Source organism: Lepisma saccharinum, chromosome 5 (assembly GCF_977018435.1).
Source record: "Lepisma saccharinum chromosome 5, izLepSacc3.1, whole genome shotgun sequence".
Classification (NCBI taxonomy): domain Eukaryota; kingdom Metazoa; phylum Arthropoda; class Insecta; order Zygentoma; family Lepismatidae; genus Lepisma; species Lepisma saccharinum.
Window position 1 is genome coordinate 37,281,568 of NC_139233.1, and position 18,941 is coordinate 37,300,508.

At 36.2% G+C, this 18,941-nt stretch overlaps 1 protein-coding gene across 1 annotated transcript in view; it reads right to left on the reverse strand.

Annotated features, from left to right (window-relative positions):
* Window positions 1–322: 322 nt before the first annotated feature.
* The window catches only part of LOC145987762 (inactive pancreatic lipase-related protein 1-like), a 44,718-nt gene continuing 26,099 nt past the window's right edge, over window positions 323–18,941 (reverse strand). The window contains exons 4-7 of the mRNA XM_083122436.1: window positions 17,329–17,577; window positions 13,822–14,016; window positions 5,884–6,049; window positions 323–3,157 (exon numbers count right to left, since the gene is read on the reverse strand). Of these exons, the coding sequence (XP_082978562.1) occupies window positions 3,028–3,157; window positions 5,884–6,049; window positions 13,822–14,016; window positions 17,329–17,577 (740 nt within the window). The 3' untranslated portion in view covers window positions 323–3,027. The remainder of the gene's footprint in view (window positions 3,158–5,883; window positions 6,050–13,821; window positions 14,017–17,328; window positions 17,578–18,941) is intronic.

Consider the following 18,941-nt stretch of genomic DNA (forward strand, 5'->3'; position numbering starts at 1 on the left):
TTATCTACTTCTACCTTATTTTTTTCAAATGTTATATTTCCATCGTTCTTTCTTTGATTCCTGTCTCTTTATATCCCCCATTAACGACGACCGTGAATAAAAATAGAAATAAAGATGGGTTGGAAGAGAGAGAGAGGAAGGGGAAAGACAGAGAAGAGATAAGGAAGAAGAGTGTAAGATAGAGGGATACATTACACAGATCTATACGTACAGAAAGCAAGGAATTTATACACCGAAATTTACGATACAAAGTCAACGAACATATTTATTGTATAAAAATACAAAACAAAAACTTTAACAAAGATAAATAACATATTCTAGAAAAAATGTATACCTATGTACATCATAAACGTATAATCTATTTTGATGACATGTAAGGAACATAACAATACCCATTTCGTCTGTGAATATTCCTAAACCAGTGCATTTATTTTCTCACCATATATTTTACAGTATTTACCGTTTTAACTCAGTAAACAATAATAACAATCACAGCCGTGCTACAACTTGCAGACCCAACAAATATTAGTTTTCTCACTAGTTACACTGTTGCACTATTCGTATATGTTGTGTCCTTCTCGTGTTGAGATAAAATATACATTTTTACAAGCAAGGAATTGTATAGAAAATGAACCTACATGCTACCATTGTCAGGACTAATTGTTGCATAGTGTAACAACGTACAAATGCATTTGGCACTTGCTCCATTGCATATAGGCACGTATACTTATATTGATCACACGACTTAAATACTGAATATTCACCAGAATTTTAGCAGCACCTAAGTGAATATTGCTTACTTAATGTTACAATTGTACATCTTATTTACAATATATATTTAGCCATCAAATCCTGCAAATCTTAACTGTTGTAAGAAACTGAACTTTATTATGGATTACGGTACAGACATTAGCCCTCCCAAATACGGCCGTGTACATATACGCATTTCTTAATAGAAGAATCCTACAGGGTATGTTAATCTGCCTTTAACATCATCAGATACTGTATTTCAAGTTACTACAGTGCACCAAGTATGAGAAACAAGCATCGGGTTAGTGTACTCCAGGAAACCAAGCAAAGAGACAAATTGCAATCAGATTTTGTTTGTGTTCTCCTTTAAATCCATAATATTTGCTTCTTTGTATGCAAATTTGTTCAATACATATGCAGTGCTCATACAGAACAAAACAGTTATTGTGTTAATCACCAGTACCAACTTAATACCAGCAATAAGTTGCACATACATTACCTCCTGCTTGAGAAGTTAAAGAAGATGGTGCACAGATTGTCTAAATTCCTTTCCAAAATGACATCAAATTATCAAGTTCACTTTCACACTGTAATCGTCTTCTTTCTTTGTGCACAATGTTCTTTTTTCATGCTGGTGTCGAGATATATACATAAATATCCATTTGTAGAGATAACACTGAAGTTTATATTTTTTAGTGGTTGTGTCAGATAACAAATGTACGCGTACAAAATATCAACCTTGAAATTTCAATTCACTATCACTAAGACAGCTAATCTGCATTATGAATCAACTATTTCTACATTAAATTTATTTAAATAACAAGATCTGATCAAAGAATTGCTCTTAAAAATTGAATCGTTTCGCATATTAAAGCAATTTCATACGTGACAAACTTTCATAATATTTTAAGTATGAGAGATTGGTGCAAATATTACGTACTCTGTTTTCCACAAGATTAACTTCAGATAGCCAATGGTAGTACATTATAAAGTTATGATACGCACCCAAAGAAAATCGGTTCGCATATTGGAGACCAACCAGCATAAATAAACAAAAAATCTCACAATATGTGAGAAATGGGAAATTTAACACCCAAGAATATATCAAAATCAAAGTACTACACATACTTCAATAATAGCAAGTTGAAACAAAAAGGATAGGGCCAATTATTAAATACGAACGCCAGTTCAGAAAATACCATTTATATTATAGAATGGAAATGTACTGAAGGCAAGCCTTTGCGAAAACAACGAGGAAAAAGAAAAATGAACATGTAAATTGAAAAAAGCAGTTACAGTAAAATGAGAAAAAAGGGATTACGGAATGATACAAAAGTAAACAATAAACCGTCTGAAAATATTATAAAATGTTTTTCTGTGTTTTAGTATAACGTTTCAATTTCATATTTCGTCACTCCGTTTTTGGACGCTTCTCTGAAACACGAGTATGAAAGTAGTGTGACCTCTCAGAATTGCCAGTTGTGCCAAAAGTCTCCAAATTTCTAACCCTTTGCCCTTCAAAAATAACTCCAGTAAAAAAGGCTACAAGAAGAACGGAAATACAGCATGAATGCAGAGGAGAAGCCCCGATTGTGTGATCTTGTCTTTTTACCGTTCATAAACCATAAGAATTAAGATTCATAAGTAGCGGAAAAGTGCAATAGATTCTGAATTTGTCCAGAAGTGGAGGAGATTAGTTATGTAACGTATCTAGCCCTTTTCTTTGAACTTCTCAATTGAATAGAAGGGTGAAATGCATGCGTAAATAAAATCCTGAGAAAATTATGAAAGTAATAACGTCATATAAGAACATACAACATGAAGTGTATCTAACTTACGTGCTGACTATAAACTAACTCACTCCCCGGTTGGACGCTTACAGTGTCAAAAACTTCAGTATTGCACTTCCCTGAGGCGATATAAATATTCTGAATAGACATCGAAATCCATGACGAAAAGCTTATAATGTATGACAATAACGTTGCCAACTTACTTTATGTTATTATATCTATACTTTGACATTTAATGGAGTCTTAAGTTGGTAACATTGGGACATAAAAGAATGGGAAAATGAATCGAACTTAAACCTAAGATACGTGTATATATTTTGTTTGTTCGTTTGGTATTTAGCGTCGAAAGAGTATTTCACGTGGAATTTAAGAGCTGGCAAGACTCACTTAACCTCAAGATCCAACCTGATGCTTATGTATAGTAAACATATCCTAATTTATTAAATAACTTCTTTCGAATGTGAGTTATACCTCTAATATATCCAATTTACATGGTTTGTAACAAACGAAGACCCGCCGATATAACATGTCCAAACCTTGTCATGTCGTTGTAAACTGACTCTTCTGATGCGAATGGCGATATCCTATTGGTCCGAAGATAATATCTTCCCCTGGCACTATTAAGAAATGAAGATTAAATTAGTTACTGATACAATGTTAATCTAGTCCTTTACAAGATATATTATTTATGAACTACCAACTTGTTAACATGTCTTAAGATGTTAGTAATGAACAATTGCCACTAACATTCAGTCAAGTACTAGCTGATTTTACAGAACTCTAGTCAGTTGTAAGAACGTAGTTTCTAAGAAATTCTATTGGTTGGTCGAATGGCAGCTGTGCAGGAACCTTGCGCCTAGGAATATAGTGCATGCTATGAAACCATACCACACAATATTGAAGTTGAGGGACCTTATATTGTTAGCTGTACAGTAACATACAAAATAACATCAGAACTGACACATGGAAAGGAACTATTCCTCATGTCACGTGATTTTGTTTACATTAACTTCATTCTTGCAGTGAATGAAGAATAGTAATGTATTTTTGTAGGGGCCTTTGCACATCAGACAAGTATGTCACCTCAGGCCCAATTAACGATGTCTATTGTTTACAGTGAACAATGAGAACATGCGATTGGGTTATCATCAATTAAACATTATTAAAGAAGTAATAATAGAATCCACGAAGCGTTTGACTTATTTATGCATAATCATTTACTATGTTCTTGTCGATTTACCGTTAGCAGCTGCTATGACTCTTTTAATAGTCAGTGATATATTTTTATAACTGTTACGTGTCTAACGTTAATCTTTTAGGCGAGTTGGCCTAATGGCGTACACCCTCCTCCGCATTGGTCACACAACGTTCATAGTGCTTCATCTATCATTTTAAACTTTAAGCAGTCTCGATCATAGGCGTGCGCAGACCCCCTGATTAGGGGGGCAAAAGCCTTGATGAAAGTTCAGTCGGGAAAGAATAACCTCATTTTATGTCAGTTTTAATTTCATTACAATGATGGGTATATGTACATACTTACATGCATGCATGCCGCCCCTAGCTACGGCTCTGAACTTGGCAAGACCGTAAGAAAATCAGATTTTGCGAGCGAAGTGAGCAAGAAAATTTTACGAAATGTATTTTTATTTGATAAAATTTGATATCAAGGGGGCAATTACCCCTTTTTACCCCCTGCAGGTGCTCTTGCCCATCTGGAATAAATAATGCAAGAAAACGTGGAAACTAATTTCATCTTGACTATCCTCTTGTCCTGCTACTCTTAGATTTTGCTTTCTTTAACTCAATGTTTGCCGCCGCTGCCCCCTAAAATTGATTTCCGTCCAAGGTTGCGCCACTGCAACCCCTCCCCCTAGTTGCTTTGAACTTTAATCGGCTTGAAAATACTTGTTTTTTTTTAAGATTATAATATCGTTTAATAACGGCGATTACGTGCTGCGACACCAAGGGTCCCGGGTTCGAACCCCGCTCGGGCTTGGTTGTTTGTGAATGTCCATTCATCAATTTCATAATTTCATCACTCATCTCCATCTTCGCAAATTAGCCAAGAGGCACAAAACGCGAAGTAAAATAAACTAAATCAATCAATAAGAGCGATAAGATTCCACTACACTAAATTTCTAGATGAAAGTATAATAATGTAGGGACATGGACGTCTGGAAAAGGGGAGGGGGCAAGGATGGCCACACCTTCACCTTAGAAATCGAATGTTAACCTAAAAGTATATATTTCACAGTATAATTTGATTTCAGGCATAGTCAGGGCCGGATTAAGATGGGTGCTATTGATGCTGTAGCATTAGGCCCATTCCTGAAATAGGCCCAAATGAAAACAGACGAGAATTTTCCGAAAGCTGAACCGTTTTCTTTTGCTATATTAACCCGAAAATAAATGTTAGAATGACATTTGGAGCCCCAATTTTGGACGCCTAGGCACAGTGTTACTTATTATACAGTTACTATTATTCTTTGCGCTGTGACGTAACTATAACGTCGTTGTGTTTATTGTTCACCGAAGATTTCAAGCATCAGGCCCAATTTCGTCTTAATCCGGCCCTGGTCATAGTAATTTACATTTATGCGATAATTTCAAATTTAAGTGGGTGTTTTTGAGGGGGTCAACACTATTATCGGGGTAATATGCCGCATGGAAAAATATCTTGCTTGTCCCTCTGTGGAAAAGTCTGCGGACGTCCATGATTAGGGAGGGCAATTGCCCCAAATGACAATTTACCAACAGTGAAAGAAAAGCGACGCAAAATAACACTAATACATAACGAAATATACTCTGCATAAATTGGAATTAATTAAACTGCTTTTTGGTTCTTAATGCTCGCTGGATCTCTGACCGACGGCAAACAAACCGTTTTAGAAAATTCCTCTATTTCAGAAAACTGCTATGATATTCAAAATTCTGAAACGTTACATCTGTTTAGAGTTCTTTCTAGAGCATTCACTTGAATTTCGTGTGGCTTGCTTTGGATGTTGCCTAGATAATCTGGGATGGAAAATACTGTAGGTTTACGTAGCCACGAGACTAATGCGAGTATCTAGACAGTAGCAAAATAAAATCACAAGAAGATTCATGTGAATGCTCTAAAAATATTTCAATACAGGTGTAATTTTTTTTAAGGATTTTGGGATATCATAACGGTTTCTCGAAAGGAGAGGAATTTTCTACAACGGCTTGGCTGGCGCCGGCCGAAGGTCCAAATCAGCCTTATATGTTTACCGTCTACAATCAACCCATTTGCTTCTTCTGTGTATGAAATAATTGAGCGTCATCAATTGAAATAGGCGATTTTATCTTCCTATTTTACACATACCTATTTGGCACTGCTATTCCCATTGGGATATGTTTCCCATCTCCAACGACGCGACACCTGGTGAGCTCGTAGTTCTTCCAGCTGTCGCAAGGGACCGCCATGAAACCGAACTCGTTCTTCAGGGACTCCACGTAGTACTGCCACGAGCGCCAATGGCTGCAGGTGACTGGAAAGAGAAACAGAGCCTTCATCATTACAGAGATTTGTAATGTCATTCAAAGCCGTATGATCCCAATATAATCCTTATCTTCCAATAAGTTCAGAGGAAATTGTACGTACAAGAAACGCTAAACGAATGTATTTTTCATCATTTAATTTATGCTTTATTTTATCCAATTTCCAATAATTCACACACAGCACATCACGTAATATTAATTGCGTAAAACCTGTTCAATTGTAGTCCAAACAGACCCAACTTTTCTGTATCCATTCGTGATGGGCATGCTGGATAAAGGTTGTTTCAAGGTTTGCTAAGACAACAATAATAAACTTCCTGTTTACAAAGTCTGGAGAAACACAGTCTACAACAAGTATTTAATGTGTTTTCTAAAACAAAATTGTGTATCTTAAAACGCTCTATTTCGTATAATACACATAATCTACGTTACAGAAACTGAGTTGAAAAGAGATGAACAGGATACAATACCAGATTTCTAAAGACTGAAAGTTTCTTTGCAATTTTTATATAGTGTCTGTTTAGATACAGTACGTTCAATATTGATATTTCATTTAAAGTAACTTTAATCTAAAAAATAGAACTTGCAGTTACTTTAATTCTCGAATAAGTATTTATTGTAGAGAAATTGGTGAAGTGTGTTCTTATGATAAAGGTTTGCAGCGCACTTCTGTTCTGAATTACTTGATTGAGTTGTTGTTTTAAGTCCACTTTATGCACAGTAAGGCTAATCGGGACTGGACCTACAGTTTAAAGTGGAATCCGAACCACTGTGTGCCTCCACCGGGTATCGAACACGGGTCCCATTGATTACAAGGCGACGACGCTACCACTGCGCCACCAGGGAGGACAGTTGTGAATTACTAACTTCTAGATTAAACTAATGCTCTCTGACAGAATTTTTTTGTGTGTGACTTTTTAAAAAATTAAATTCTTATATTCTAATACATGTAAAATTTCGATTTACACTATTAATGGATTTATTTTTTCTTTTGGTAGGTTTCGGAAGAATCACGCTAGAGGGGTAAGTGCCATGATTTTTTTTTTTACATTAATTGTTGTTTTCTTGTATTAATTATTCCTTTCCCTACAGATTTCTGTCTCGCGTAAACGGATATTACCAAGCCTACTCTACCTTACCTGGTAGGTAGGCACATTACGTCACGAAAATTTTCGGTACGTGCGATATTCTATTCGTTGCCGTATACGATTCTTACATATACCAGATAAAAGGGACCAATCAACTAATTTCTTGGTGCAGTCCAGACATCTTGTGAGGGAAACTTGTGTATTTAAAAACATTTTAACCAGACTGTCGTCTACTGTTTTTTTTGTTGAACCAATAATTAGAATGTGCAGTTGTCTCTTAGAAGGACCGTATTTAATTAGTGCGCGAATAGTACGTTCTCGCGAGAGGCTGGTTCGAGCTTGTTTCGCTTTACTTAGCGGCCAGGCAGCCAGCAAAGGAGTGCTTAGAAGTTCCATTGAAAATCGCAAGAAAGTTGGAGCAACAACAGAGACCTTCACCCCAGCAAGGATAGCAACAACCACAGCCTTCATAGAGGTAAGTAAAGTATCAGGATTTAAAAATAGGTGTAGAAATATACACAGTGGCGTGCCCAGTAAAGTTAATGGGGAATATATTTCAAAATTAATGCAGATAAAAGAAAATACCTTCAATATGTGCACAGATCAAATCCTCCCCTTTATTAAATTTTTGTTGGGTTCGAAACCGGGGGAATGTCGCGGTTAAAAGTGATGGTAAACAAATATAGTACAATTTTGTTAGAATACATGAAAATCCACCCCATATTAAACCATTATGTTCTGTGTTTTCTGCTAAGAAGCCATCTAATAAATAAATTTCAAACAAGTAGTCTTTAACAAGTAGGTATAGGTTCGTTGCTAGGAGATGATTCAAATAAACAACTGGAGTATGTTAGTTGGGGACAATTAGTGTAAAACAATTATCTTAACAGATCATTGTTAGGAAACGAACCAAAGGAGAGAATTGGGAGACTGTTGCTAGGAGACGTGTGGTCTTAAAGTATTATCATCGGTGTTCTTTGTTAATAAACGATCAAATAAATTGATTTCAAGTCCGCTTATTTTAAAGATGTCGCCTTTAACAATTAAGTATAGAGCTTGTTGTTTGTATGAGACTATTCAAATAAGCAAACTGGAGTCTGTCTGTGTGGAACGAGTTGTGGAGACAACTCAATGGAAGGAAGGGTCTGTTGCTAGGAGACGAGAGGGCTTAAACCTTTGTCTTCGGTGTGCTTTAATAGTAAACGATTCAAATAAATGAATTGCAAGTGGGTTTATTTGAAACAAGTATTCTTCAATAATTAAGTATAAAGTTCGTTGCTAGGAGACGATTCAAATAAGCAAACCAGAGTATTATACTGGGAGACTACTTGTAGAGAACAATTATCTTAACAAATCACTGCTAGGAAACGAATCAGAGGGAAGAATCTGGGGTCCCTTGCTAGGAGACGAATGGTCCCTTAAAGCATTATTTTCTGTGTTCCCTGCTTAGAAACCATTCAAATAATTGAATTGCAAGTCCGCTTATTTGAAACAAGTATTCTTTAAGAATTAAGTATAGAGTTCGTTGCTAGGAGACGATTCGAATAAGCAAACTGGAGTGTGTTAGTGGGAGACGAATTGAACAAAACCACCACGTTAACAGATATTTACTAACAAACGAATCGAATGAAAGAATTGTTTGTCCTTTGCTAGGAGACGAATGGTGTAAACCATTTTCTTCGGTGGAAACGATTGAAAAGAATGAATTGCAAGTCGGTTTATTTGAAACATTAAAGATGGAGTTCATTGCTACGAGACGGTTCAAATAAGCAAGTGGAGTATGTTAGTGGGAGACGAGATATATAAAACAATTATCTTCACTGATCATTGCAAGGATACGAACCAGTGACGACGCCAGAGGAGGGCAAGGGATGCGGGTGCCCCCCAGTCACACACTTCACCCTCCTTCCGCCCCCCTCCCAACTGACGTTAATGAAATATCGAATAATAAGATAGTTAATTTCTACGAGTATGGCGATTTTCGCCTTTTCTAAGTTGTGTATTCTGCATTAATTCACTTTCCTTGTTTATAATACCAACTTGACTAACAAAAGAAAATATTTTGTTTCAGTATATTCAAGATTCCATCGCCGTCTTGGGCATAGGTGAATCCTCATTCATTTATGTTCTGTAATCATCGCGATTAAACTAAGTTTTAACCGGTTTTAAGCACTTGAAAAAAGCGTTAAATGTGGATGGTCTTAAAGCATCATGGACATTCAGAGACCTAAAAACATCATCTGTGGTACGGACAAATTATTCTAATCGTGGATCGTCAGTGGCAATGCTAATTAGTGAAAGACATTAAAAGGTGGTTCAAGAAAACCGGTACCGCATGTCAGTTGTCGTAGATCCATCGCTGTATCTTACTATTCAGAGGATGATAATGAGTCTGAGGCAAGCCTTAACAGGGAATTTCTTGAAACTCTTGTAGTTAATTTCAAAATGAGGCGATATTATTCGGAACTGTATTGAACTTGAACCTTAAAATTCAAATTATACTCACAATACGGTTCAAAAACAAATTAATCTGCTTAATGTCCATACTTATTATCAAAAACTCAATATGCTGACCAAGGCAGAAATTTATTTTATTATACTAAAAACATAAACTAAACGTAACGTTTCAAACTTCTAGCAAGGTCTTCTTCAGACTCTGTACCCAGTACAAATGTAACAAGGTACACAACAGGACGATATATATATACACAAAAATACTCCCCTCCAGACTATTAGAAAGTAGTTCTGGAACAATCTAATTGGTGGCTTTCCCTTGTCAACTGTACTTTCACCTGAAAGATAATGTGGTTGGACTCTTTATCGCACGCTAACTACTTTCTAATAGTCTGGAAGGGAGTATTTTTGTGTATATATATCGTCCTGTTGTGTACCTTCTTACATTTGTACTTAGTACAGAGTCTGAAGAAGACCTTGCTAGAAGGTTGAAACGTTACGTTTAGTTTATGTTTTATAATAAAATAAATTTCTGCCTTGGTCAGCAATTTGAGTTTTTCATATCATGGAAACAAGGCTTAATGATGTTATAACTTATTATCAGCAAAATAAGCCAGGAAGTGGAAGAGGCGAAGTATTCACATTGATGACAGATGAAACAAAAGACATTGTGAGGAAGGAACAGGTGTCAGTTGTCTGATATTTGTATCGCGGGCAGGTAAAATAACGCTTTTTTAGGATTTGCCGCTCTTCAATCATTAGGTCCTGGTTCGCTCTTTGATGTATGAAAATGAAATAACTTCTACAAATAACTATAATGTTTTTCAGATTTTTATTCCTGTGATATAATTGCCCTGAAAGTTGAATTGCAGATTTTGTCCAAAACTCTTAAGCGTTACGAAGATGGAAGGAAAGTAGTTCACTTAATAGATTTTTCAATATCCTAGGAAAGTGTAAATTGGCATTCACGAGGTTCACACTCTAGTTGTAACAATCCCAGTTTGTAATGCAGCATGTGAAACCTTTGAAAACTTTCTGGATGCCAGTTGTCTCATTCGGCTGTTCTTGTTATTGAGGAGGAGGAATGTAAAGTCTTGGACGCACCGAAGGTGGTCGATGTTTTCTCCAAAGCACATATAACATAATTCTCCTGCAAGAGAATTGCACTTCACTAATTGAGTTTCGTTGTTTCTAATACTAAGAAAGTTATTTTCTTCCAACGTCATGTCTATTTTGCAAGAAAAACTCTTCGAAATATTTAATTTTTGTTATTTATGCTATTATGTTATAACTTCAATATTTGTATCACTATTCTCGTCTCAAGAAAGTCGATTAATTATGAAATTATAAATGGGGAAACTATTAGACCATTTTCTACCTGTCTTCCAACGCTGAAATTGACAACTAGAAACAATGAAACTTAAGGCCGTTCTCCCACGAACAAAACAAGAATGAAAGCCATTATTAAAACGAATCATATGGAAATTAACTCTTAATCAAGAATAAAATTTAGCCAATAAACGTCCACTCTGCGTAAAGGACAAACACAAAACACCATACATGAGTTTTATACATATATATGTATATTTACATATATACATAACACACACTTTTCAATGTGACTTCCTCCCTCAATATTTTTGGTGTTGAACATTTATGGTGTATTGTAAGACTTGATAGCGTCTGAAAAATGATTCTCATGAACTATTTTATCTGGAGAAAGTTTTGAGAAATTTAGTACTTAAAGTCGATCTTATGGCGAACAGGTAGTGACTTTCCAGCGTAAATTAGGTCTGAATATATCTGCATATACCATGATGTCCATGGGCCGTGACAGACAAGCATAGCTGGATTTCTATATTTTTACCAAGGGGACTTGTCTACTTTCATAAATCTAATGTTAACATTCAGCGGCTTATTTTTTTTTGCATATAGAACATAAACAAAATATGCGATTCTGAATTGAAATATTTCTCTCGTGCCTCTAAATTTTGCCCATGCTTACAGAGTAATAGTAAAAATGGCGATTACATAGAGAAATAATAAAACATTATAGGTACCAATCTCTCATCCGGGCTTATATGTATCTATATACTACTGCGATGGTAGTCCACACTTTTCTCTATTTCTCTGCTTCTCTCTTATTTTATTTTTGCCTATGTTTATTTTTATTCTCCTCTTTTCTCTTCCCTTTTTTGTGGATGTCTTCTTTATCTTTTTATCTTCTTTAGCTTCCTTTTTTATTGTACACTTTTGTCTTTTTTCTTTACTTCTTTCCATTATTCTGTCATATTCTCTCTCTCTCTCTCTTCTCGTGTGTCCATCTTCTTTCTTCTCTCTCTATCTCTCTCTGTGTTTGTGTATCTAACTTTTCTCTCTATCACTGCCTGTTCCTTTTTAATTTATCTTCTCTCCCTTCCTCTTTGTACATTTCTGTTCTTCTTCGATCTCTTTCTTTATCTTTTGCTTTCTTTCGATGTTTATTTTCTCGAGATCTTTCCTTATTGTCTCTATATGTGTATATCATATTTTTGTATTTTTTGTATGCAATATTGCTCGATCTATTCCTATCGTGGGAAGGAGAAGCCAGATAGGCAGATAGAGGTAAAGGAGTTGGACAATACAACACACACACACACGTGTGTGTGTATTTGTATGTCTTCTTTTCTCTGTTTAATTTTCTGCCACTTCTTTTATTTCCAAAAATACCGTTGCTGCATATTCAGCGGAACAAGAGCTTGAAACAGGTGTGTGCCCACGATGCGGTTAATTCATGAGGATCACTCAAACAAAAGTGAACCTCTTCTCCTCAATTAGCACTCACGGACATTTTCCCCACAAGAAGCATTATTCGTCTGGAATGACGAAAACAGCACGCCAATGGCTAAGAAACGATTGGCGTGTTGCTCGCATGTCTCGATAACAATGACGATGCTAATTTCTATGTGTCAGTCATTGTTGACTGCGGCGTTATCCGCGATCCGTGCTTTCCAAAAGTGATTGTCGTCAGATCGTGCTATGCGAAAGCGTCGTAATGGCATTCCATATTCATTTCAGATTAAATATTTCCTTATTGTTGCGTTTTCTTCGCTCGGTTAGTTAACGCGTACAGGTGTTATTTTGTGGGTGGGGGAAGAAGGGGTAGTTAGGGAGGAAAACAGGAGAAGGCTAGTGATACGGTTCAGTGTTATTGGTATAAAAAAATAACGTACAGCAAGGCTTTTAACATGACACCAGTATCAACTCTTGATGTTCGTTAGTTGCGTAGTTACGATAATTTTTGTTCTTCAAAAGTTTAAAAACTCTTTGTTTCTTCATTCATTGATAAAGTCAATAGCCAAACTACGTGGCAGAATGATCAGCCTAACGTCCTGCGAAGCCAGAGCTACTACGTTCGAAACTTGGTCAAAGAAAGAATCTATCTATTGTTTGTTAATTCGTGTGACTGCATCATTCATCCTCATCGTAACGCAAAATGGGAGAAAAGCGACGTGAAACAACTGAAATGGCAAGAAACTTTCCTTTTTCTCTATTTCTATGTATTTTTTGAAAAAATTCAGTTTTATTTTTATGTGGGTATTTCCAATGGAAATTTGAGACTATGAGGCGATAGACGGAAAATGGGACACAAAGAAAAGAGAGAGAGAGAGAGAAAGAAAAAGTGGGGGAGAGAGAGAGTGAGAAGAAGAGGAAAGAGTTAGGAGGACAAGAGACAGAATCGGAGAGAGAGCGAGTGAGTGTATGGAATTCCGATATGCAATAACCCATGTATGTGTGTGTGTGTGTGTGTGTGTGGTGTGTGTGTGTGTGTGACGGAGAGAGAGAGGGGGAGACAATGTCATTGTTGGTTTTAAAGTCCACTTTATGTTCAGATCGGGACTGGGCCTACAAGTTAAAGTGTGATCCGAAACATTGTGCTATGAACCTCCACACGGGAGGAAATTGAACACGGGAATTCTTGATTACAAGGCGACAGCTACAACACTAGGCCATCGGGAAGGCCTTGTCAGGTGTATGAGTGATGGAGATAGACAGAGAGAACCAGTGTATGGGAGGGATGAGAGAAAAGAAGAGAGAGAGAAGGAGAAAGGCAGCATGGTAGAAAAAGAGAAGGAAGTGATTTGCGCCTGTGTTCCTTAAAATGCACAAACACTTCACCTGTAGATGAACCTTATCACCCCTTTAGATCAAACCGTGCATGTGAATATCGAGACACCTACCTGGCAGTGGTGACAGCTTGCACCCAGGTTGCACCACGGTCCCTCCGTTGGGGAAGAAGTCAACATGGCCGATGGACGAAGGGTAGCCATACAGTCCCGCCGAGGTGTGGATGATGTCCACGAACTCCGCGTCCCTCGCATCGAGTCGCCCCGAGTGGTGGTGTGAGGTGATGAGGGGAAATGCTGGATCAAGACCTGAAAGTAACAATAAAACTTTTTCCTTTTAACAAAATTTATTCAGATTCAACAAAATACATATATTAACTTTCACATATTTTCCTTCACAATTGATATGAGCTGACCGTTCCCAAATTTCAAAACATTCATGCACAAACAATTTAGTCATCAGTTGCTACTTTGGAGTTTTTAAAAGTTGTGGAAAGATGGCGTGGAAGATAAAAAAAATATATAACACTAGGTCCTTCATCAAGACAATACAATACGTTCAATCTCTTCTATTCAGAAACCATTGCTTAATATTAAAAATGACAAAATTACCAATTTTCCTGAAATTAAGGCAAAATTAATCTATTTCCCATCATATCACATCATCAGCCACTTCATGTGTAGCTGTTAGGTGATGCTTTCATTTCGTAGATACATCTTAGATTTCAGCAAGAAGAATTTGATATGTTCCATATTTTTATGTGACGTCACCGGTAGAAAATATGTCACTAATATATTTATTTTTGTGAAAGAAAGCGTAATTTCCTTGTTATTATATGTAATATTGCACCTTGTTTGTAATGTATATCTTTTGTTTAATATTTATTGTATTTTATGCTCTATTATGAGTAGTTTAATGTATCTTCATGTTTACGAGAGTGCACTATACGAATTTGTATTTCTAAACATGTGTAGATGTCAGTTTTGTTGGTAGCATCTTTTTGTAAATAGTGAGTGATTCATCTGTACTTGAATCTGTGTTCTCGAAATAGTATAAAAGCGAGGATATCGCGTAAGAAATATCACACGTTCGCCACGGATCGACGAAGCTTTTAAACCTAAAAAGAACTCCTCGGCGTTGTGCATACATCTTGGTATGGTAGTTCGGGGCGCAAGCTAGGCCTATGCGATCATAGGTATGCCGATGGCCATGCATTAATGCTATGCACAATACTGCAACCATTATTCTATAAGAAATAAAGCTAGCCTAATGATCAATTTGGACTAAAAGGCTAAAAAGCAAATATTGGCTCGGTTATTATTGCATATCTCTTGGTGTGGTAGTTCGGGGCGAAATCTAGGTCTATGTGATCATAGGCATGGCGATAGCCACGAATTGAGTTTATGCGTTTTAGTTGAGTCATTTCATCGACAAAGCGAAATCCTAGCCTTCGTCTCAAGTATATTCGCATTATAATTGTCATAAATAAACTTTTTAGTTTATCTACTGCAGCAATGTGGTTTTATTTCTCTGTGCTGTGAATATTGTCTTTGCCTAACACTATCCCTGAGAGTAGTCTGCGTACTTCACCGAGTCTTATCGTTCACCGCTGAGTATTATTAAGTCATTATTAATAAATATAATAATACGCTTAATAGTAAAATAATACAGGCTTGAACGTTTCAAATTGATTCCAAGTACTAGTGTATGGTGTTAAGAAATACAATAATTGGACCACAACGTCATCTATCTGGCTCTATAGGGACCCTTCCTTCACTCTCATAAGTTTCATCAATATCTCATGTCGTGTTCATTTTCTTAAGCTAATACTGCGTTAGTGTCGTTTCTGATATTCAAAATTATAAATAAGAGATGAATACGCAATAGATGTTGTTAGGCTTTACTTGTTAAAGAAGACAAATAAAATCCTTTGTGTTGTTTGCACTTTCACTTATAATTGTGCGATTAGCTTGCGTACAGCGAGAAAGTCTTCACGGGCAGATAAGAATTTCGACCCGAAGTTACTGAACGTGAAGCAGCACTGCCATCTGGCATTGTGTTATGAAACGAGGTAATCGTTGCGGAACGACGGCCGTGACTTAACAGCAGTAAAATAACATTACGATCTCCATTTCACCTGTATTCGGGCACTCTTACGTTCCTGCGATAGGGAAATCTTCAGTGATCATCGTGTGATGTCCTTGTCAAGGTTGACGGTCACTTCTTCGTTAATTTCTTCCCTATAAACTTGATACTCTGTTAGGATATCGAGAATTTCTCTCCATTTTTTGGGGAGGGGTGGGGATCAAATAATTGTTGAATCTATATAGAAACAACTTCCTATAGCTAAAGTGGATCTCTAGTACCGGTGTTTGGAAGTAAAAAGGCATTTTCTTACTTTGCCGAATATAGTTACTTCTTTGCAGTACGTAGAACTGTATTTCGTTGCTTTTTTCAAGTAACTAGTAACGAATTAATAGTTACATTTCTTTATGTTTTCCAATGGAAAAATAGTCTTCAGCAAGATTTTTGCAACATTTTTAACTAAATGTTCGCCGGAAAGTTAGGCGAATTGTTTAAAAAATATATACTTTTATTTCCACTCCATGTGCCCCAAGTGTGTATTATTTTTCACAACACCTACGAGGCAGGAGTATTATTATAATCATGAACAATCATCCTGGGTGTGTCAGAACATTTTGTTTCAACAGTAATTAACAAAATTATGGCTTGTTTAAATAAAGGGAAATAAAAATATTAATATTAATACGCAGTTTCGTTCGAATTTCATTACCTCTATTTTTTACATTTAAAAGTACTCATATATCACATTATTTTATATAATTATGGATATCTATCCAGAATATAAGTAACCAATATCACATGGAGTTTGAGGAAACGTACCATTAACAGAATTATCACAGGTTCTGTTTATTGAAGAAAGGCGACAGATACCTCATACTTTTTTCAGAATTAAGAACAATTTATTACTAAGGAACAAATGATATGTATGGAACATACTAGTGATTGATGAGAAGAAATGCTGCTTTTGCCTCGTGACTCCATCTATTTTTGTCTTCATTTTAGCCTCTTACAGTTGATGATTGAAGGAGAATGCAAGATGTTTTTATTGTAAATAGGATTATTTTCACTAGAAGCGAACCAGTATAGTTTAAAAATGTATTTTTTCTTTCAGAACAGCTTTGAAAATTAATTTCTAGTGTACTTCGCATTGCCTGCGTAGACAACGTAAATTACAATTCAATGTAATCTACTCGTCGAGACGTACGTGTACCTGATCCACCGCCATCTTGAAATAGGGCACCATGTTGAATTATTTTGCATAGATCTCTTCAAAGCTCCATATCTCGAGAAGCAGTTGGTCGATTTGAACGGTTCTTGATTTGAATTAAAACTAAAGGATCTAAAATTCACATAAACGTATAATACGCACCAGTACTACTCATTAATAGAAATATAATCATGCAAAAGTTTACCTGTTATATAACCGGTGCAAGCACATAGTGGTTCGGATCCCACTTTGAAATATAGGTCCAGTCTCAATTAGCCTTACTGTGCATAAAGTGAACTTAAAACACCAACTCAATCAATCAATTTACCTGTTATCCTGGTAATCTTTCCTGCCCTCGTGTGATACCCAGCCACTCCTGCCACGTGGGCGCCTAGACTGAACCCGATGATATGGATCTGCGATATGGGGAGACCGCTCCGTATCAGGAAGTCCACCATCTTGGATACGTACTGCCCAACATGGCGGACGTACTTGACGGCTATATTGTACCACGGTGCTGCCGCCACGCGGTACCAGTCCACAAGAATGAAGTTGTAGTTTCCCTTCCTTAGGTATGCTGGAATGCAATTGAATTTATTATTGAACGAGAAATACTTTTGATAAACTTAAGTGAATTTAATAGGACGAAGATATCTTATTGTCCGAAGAACAAGTGTCGCAAGTAGTCTTGATAGATGATTCAGTAGCTCCTTTCCAATTACACTTCGGCTTCAGCACACAAATGTGACAAATGAAAGACTACAACCTCACATCATACAATTAAAAATAACATCTAAAGAAAACCAAATGTTTTGGCATTCTCCCGATTTGATAAATCGGATTAATACATTTCTTCTGATTATATAGTATGGCGCATAATGAAGAGGCAAATTATATAAACTGCTCTAAGCTTTAAAACTACTAGTTTTTCAAGCAAAGTTGATATAAATGGGAGAATATTTTCTCATGGAGCAAGAGTACGGTAGTGATGATAGCCGACGGATATAGAGAAAGTTCGTGGAAGAACTCGTTGACTTTTGACTACTCAATATTATCTCGAGTATTTAATTTTTATTCAGTTTCGATGAAATCGTAGAAGCAGGCAGTATTATTGTGTATAATATTAGTTTTCGTCGCGATACAATGACAACCATAGTTTCTATCCAAATCATTTAAGCAGATCGTGAATACATCAGCGTTGACTACCTCATTGCGTATGGAGGAGAAGGAAACACACCATGCTTACAACTAACTAACTCTCTAGCCTTCTTAAACCAGAAGGTTTATGGCTACAGCAACACAGGACTTCCATGGGCAAGATCAATCTATCTTTTCCATCCTTACCGATTTCCTTTAAGTCCATTTTAATATGTCATCTCTCCATCTTTGTCTTGGCTTTCCTACAGGTCTCTTACCATCAGGTTTCCCAACAAGAATCTTGCAAACTCTTCATTCCTCTCCATTCGTGCCACATCTAAGTCGTCTTGATTTAATTATTCTAATAATATCTGGACATGAATATGCTTATAATACTAAATATTGTTCTAACAATTCCAGCTACATTGTTACACTATCAATGTAATAAATTTTAGCCTAAAAATATTAAGATAGATCCTAACTACCGTTTTAGGACATTTCATGATACTACAAAATCCTCCCACTAGATCTAATTTAGTTCAACTACTTCTAACTTCTCGTAAAGGAACAAAAGTAGTATTTTGCCATTAATTCTAGGTTGTTTGGGAAAAAACTTAAGTCAAAAAATGCAATTTTTACAGCTGACGGTTTTTTAATGATTTTTCTTATAATAGTAAACATTACAGACATGATCTAAATGTTAGATCACCACTGTTTAGAATATTCGCACATGCCCAATATACTAAAATTATCCTTTTAATATTTTCTATAATCGATTTAGTTTGACTTAAATGAACGTAACAT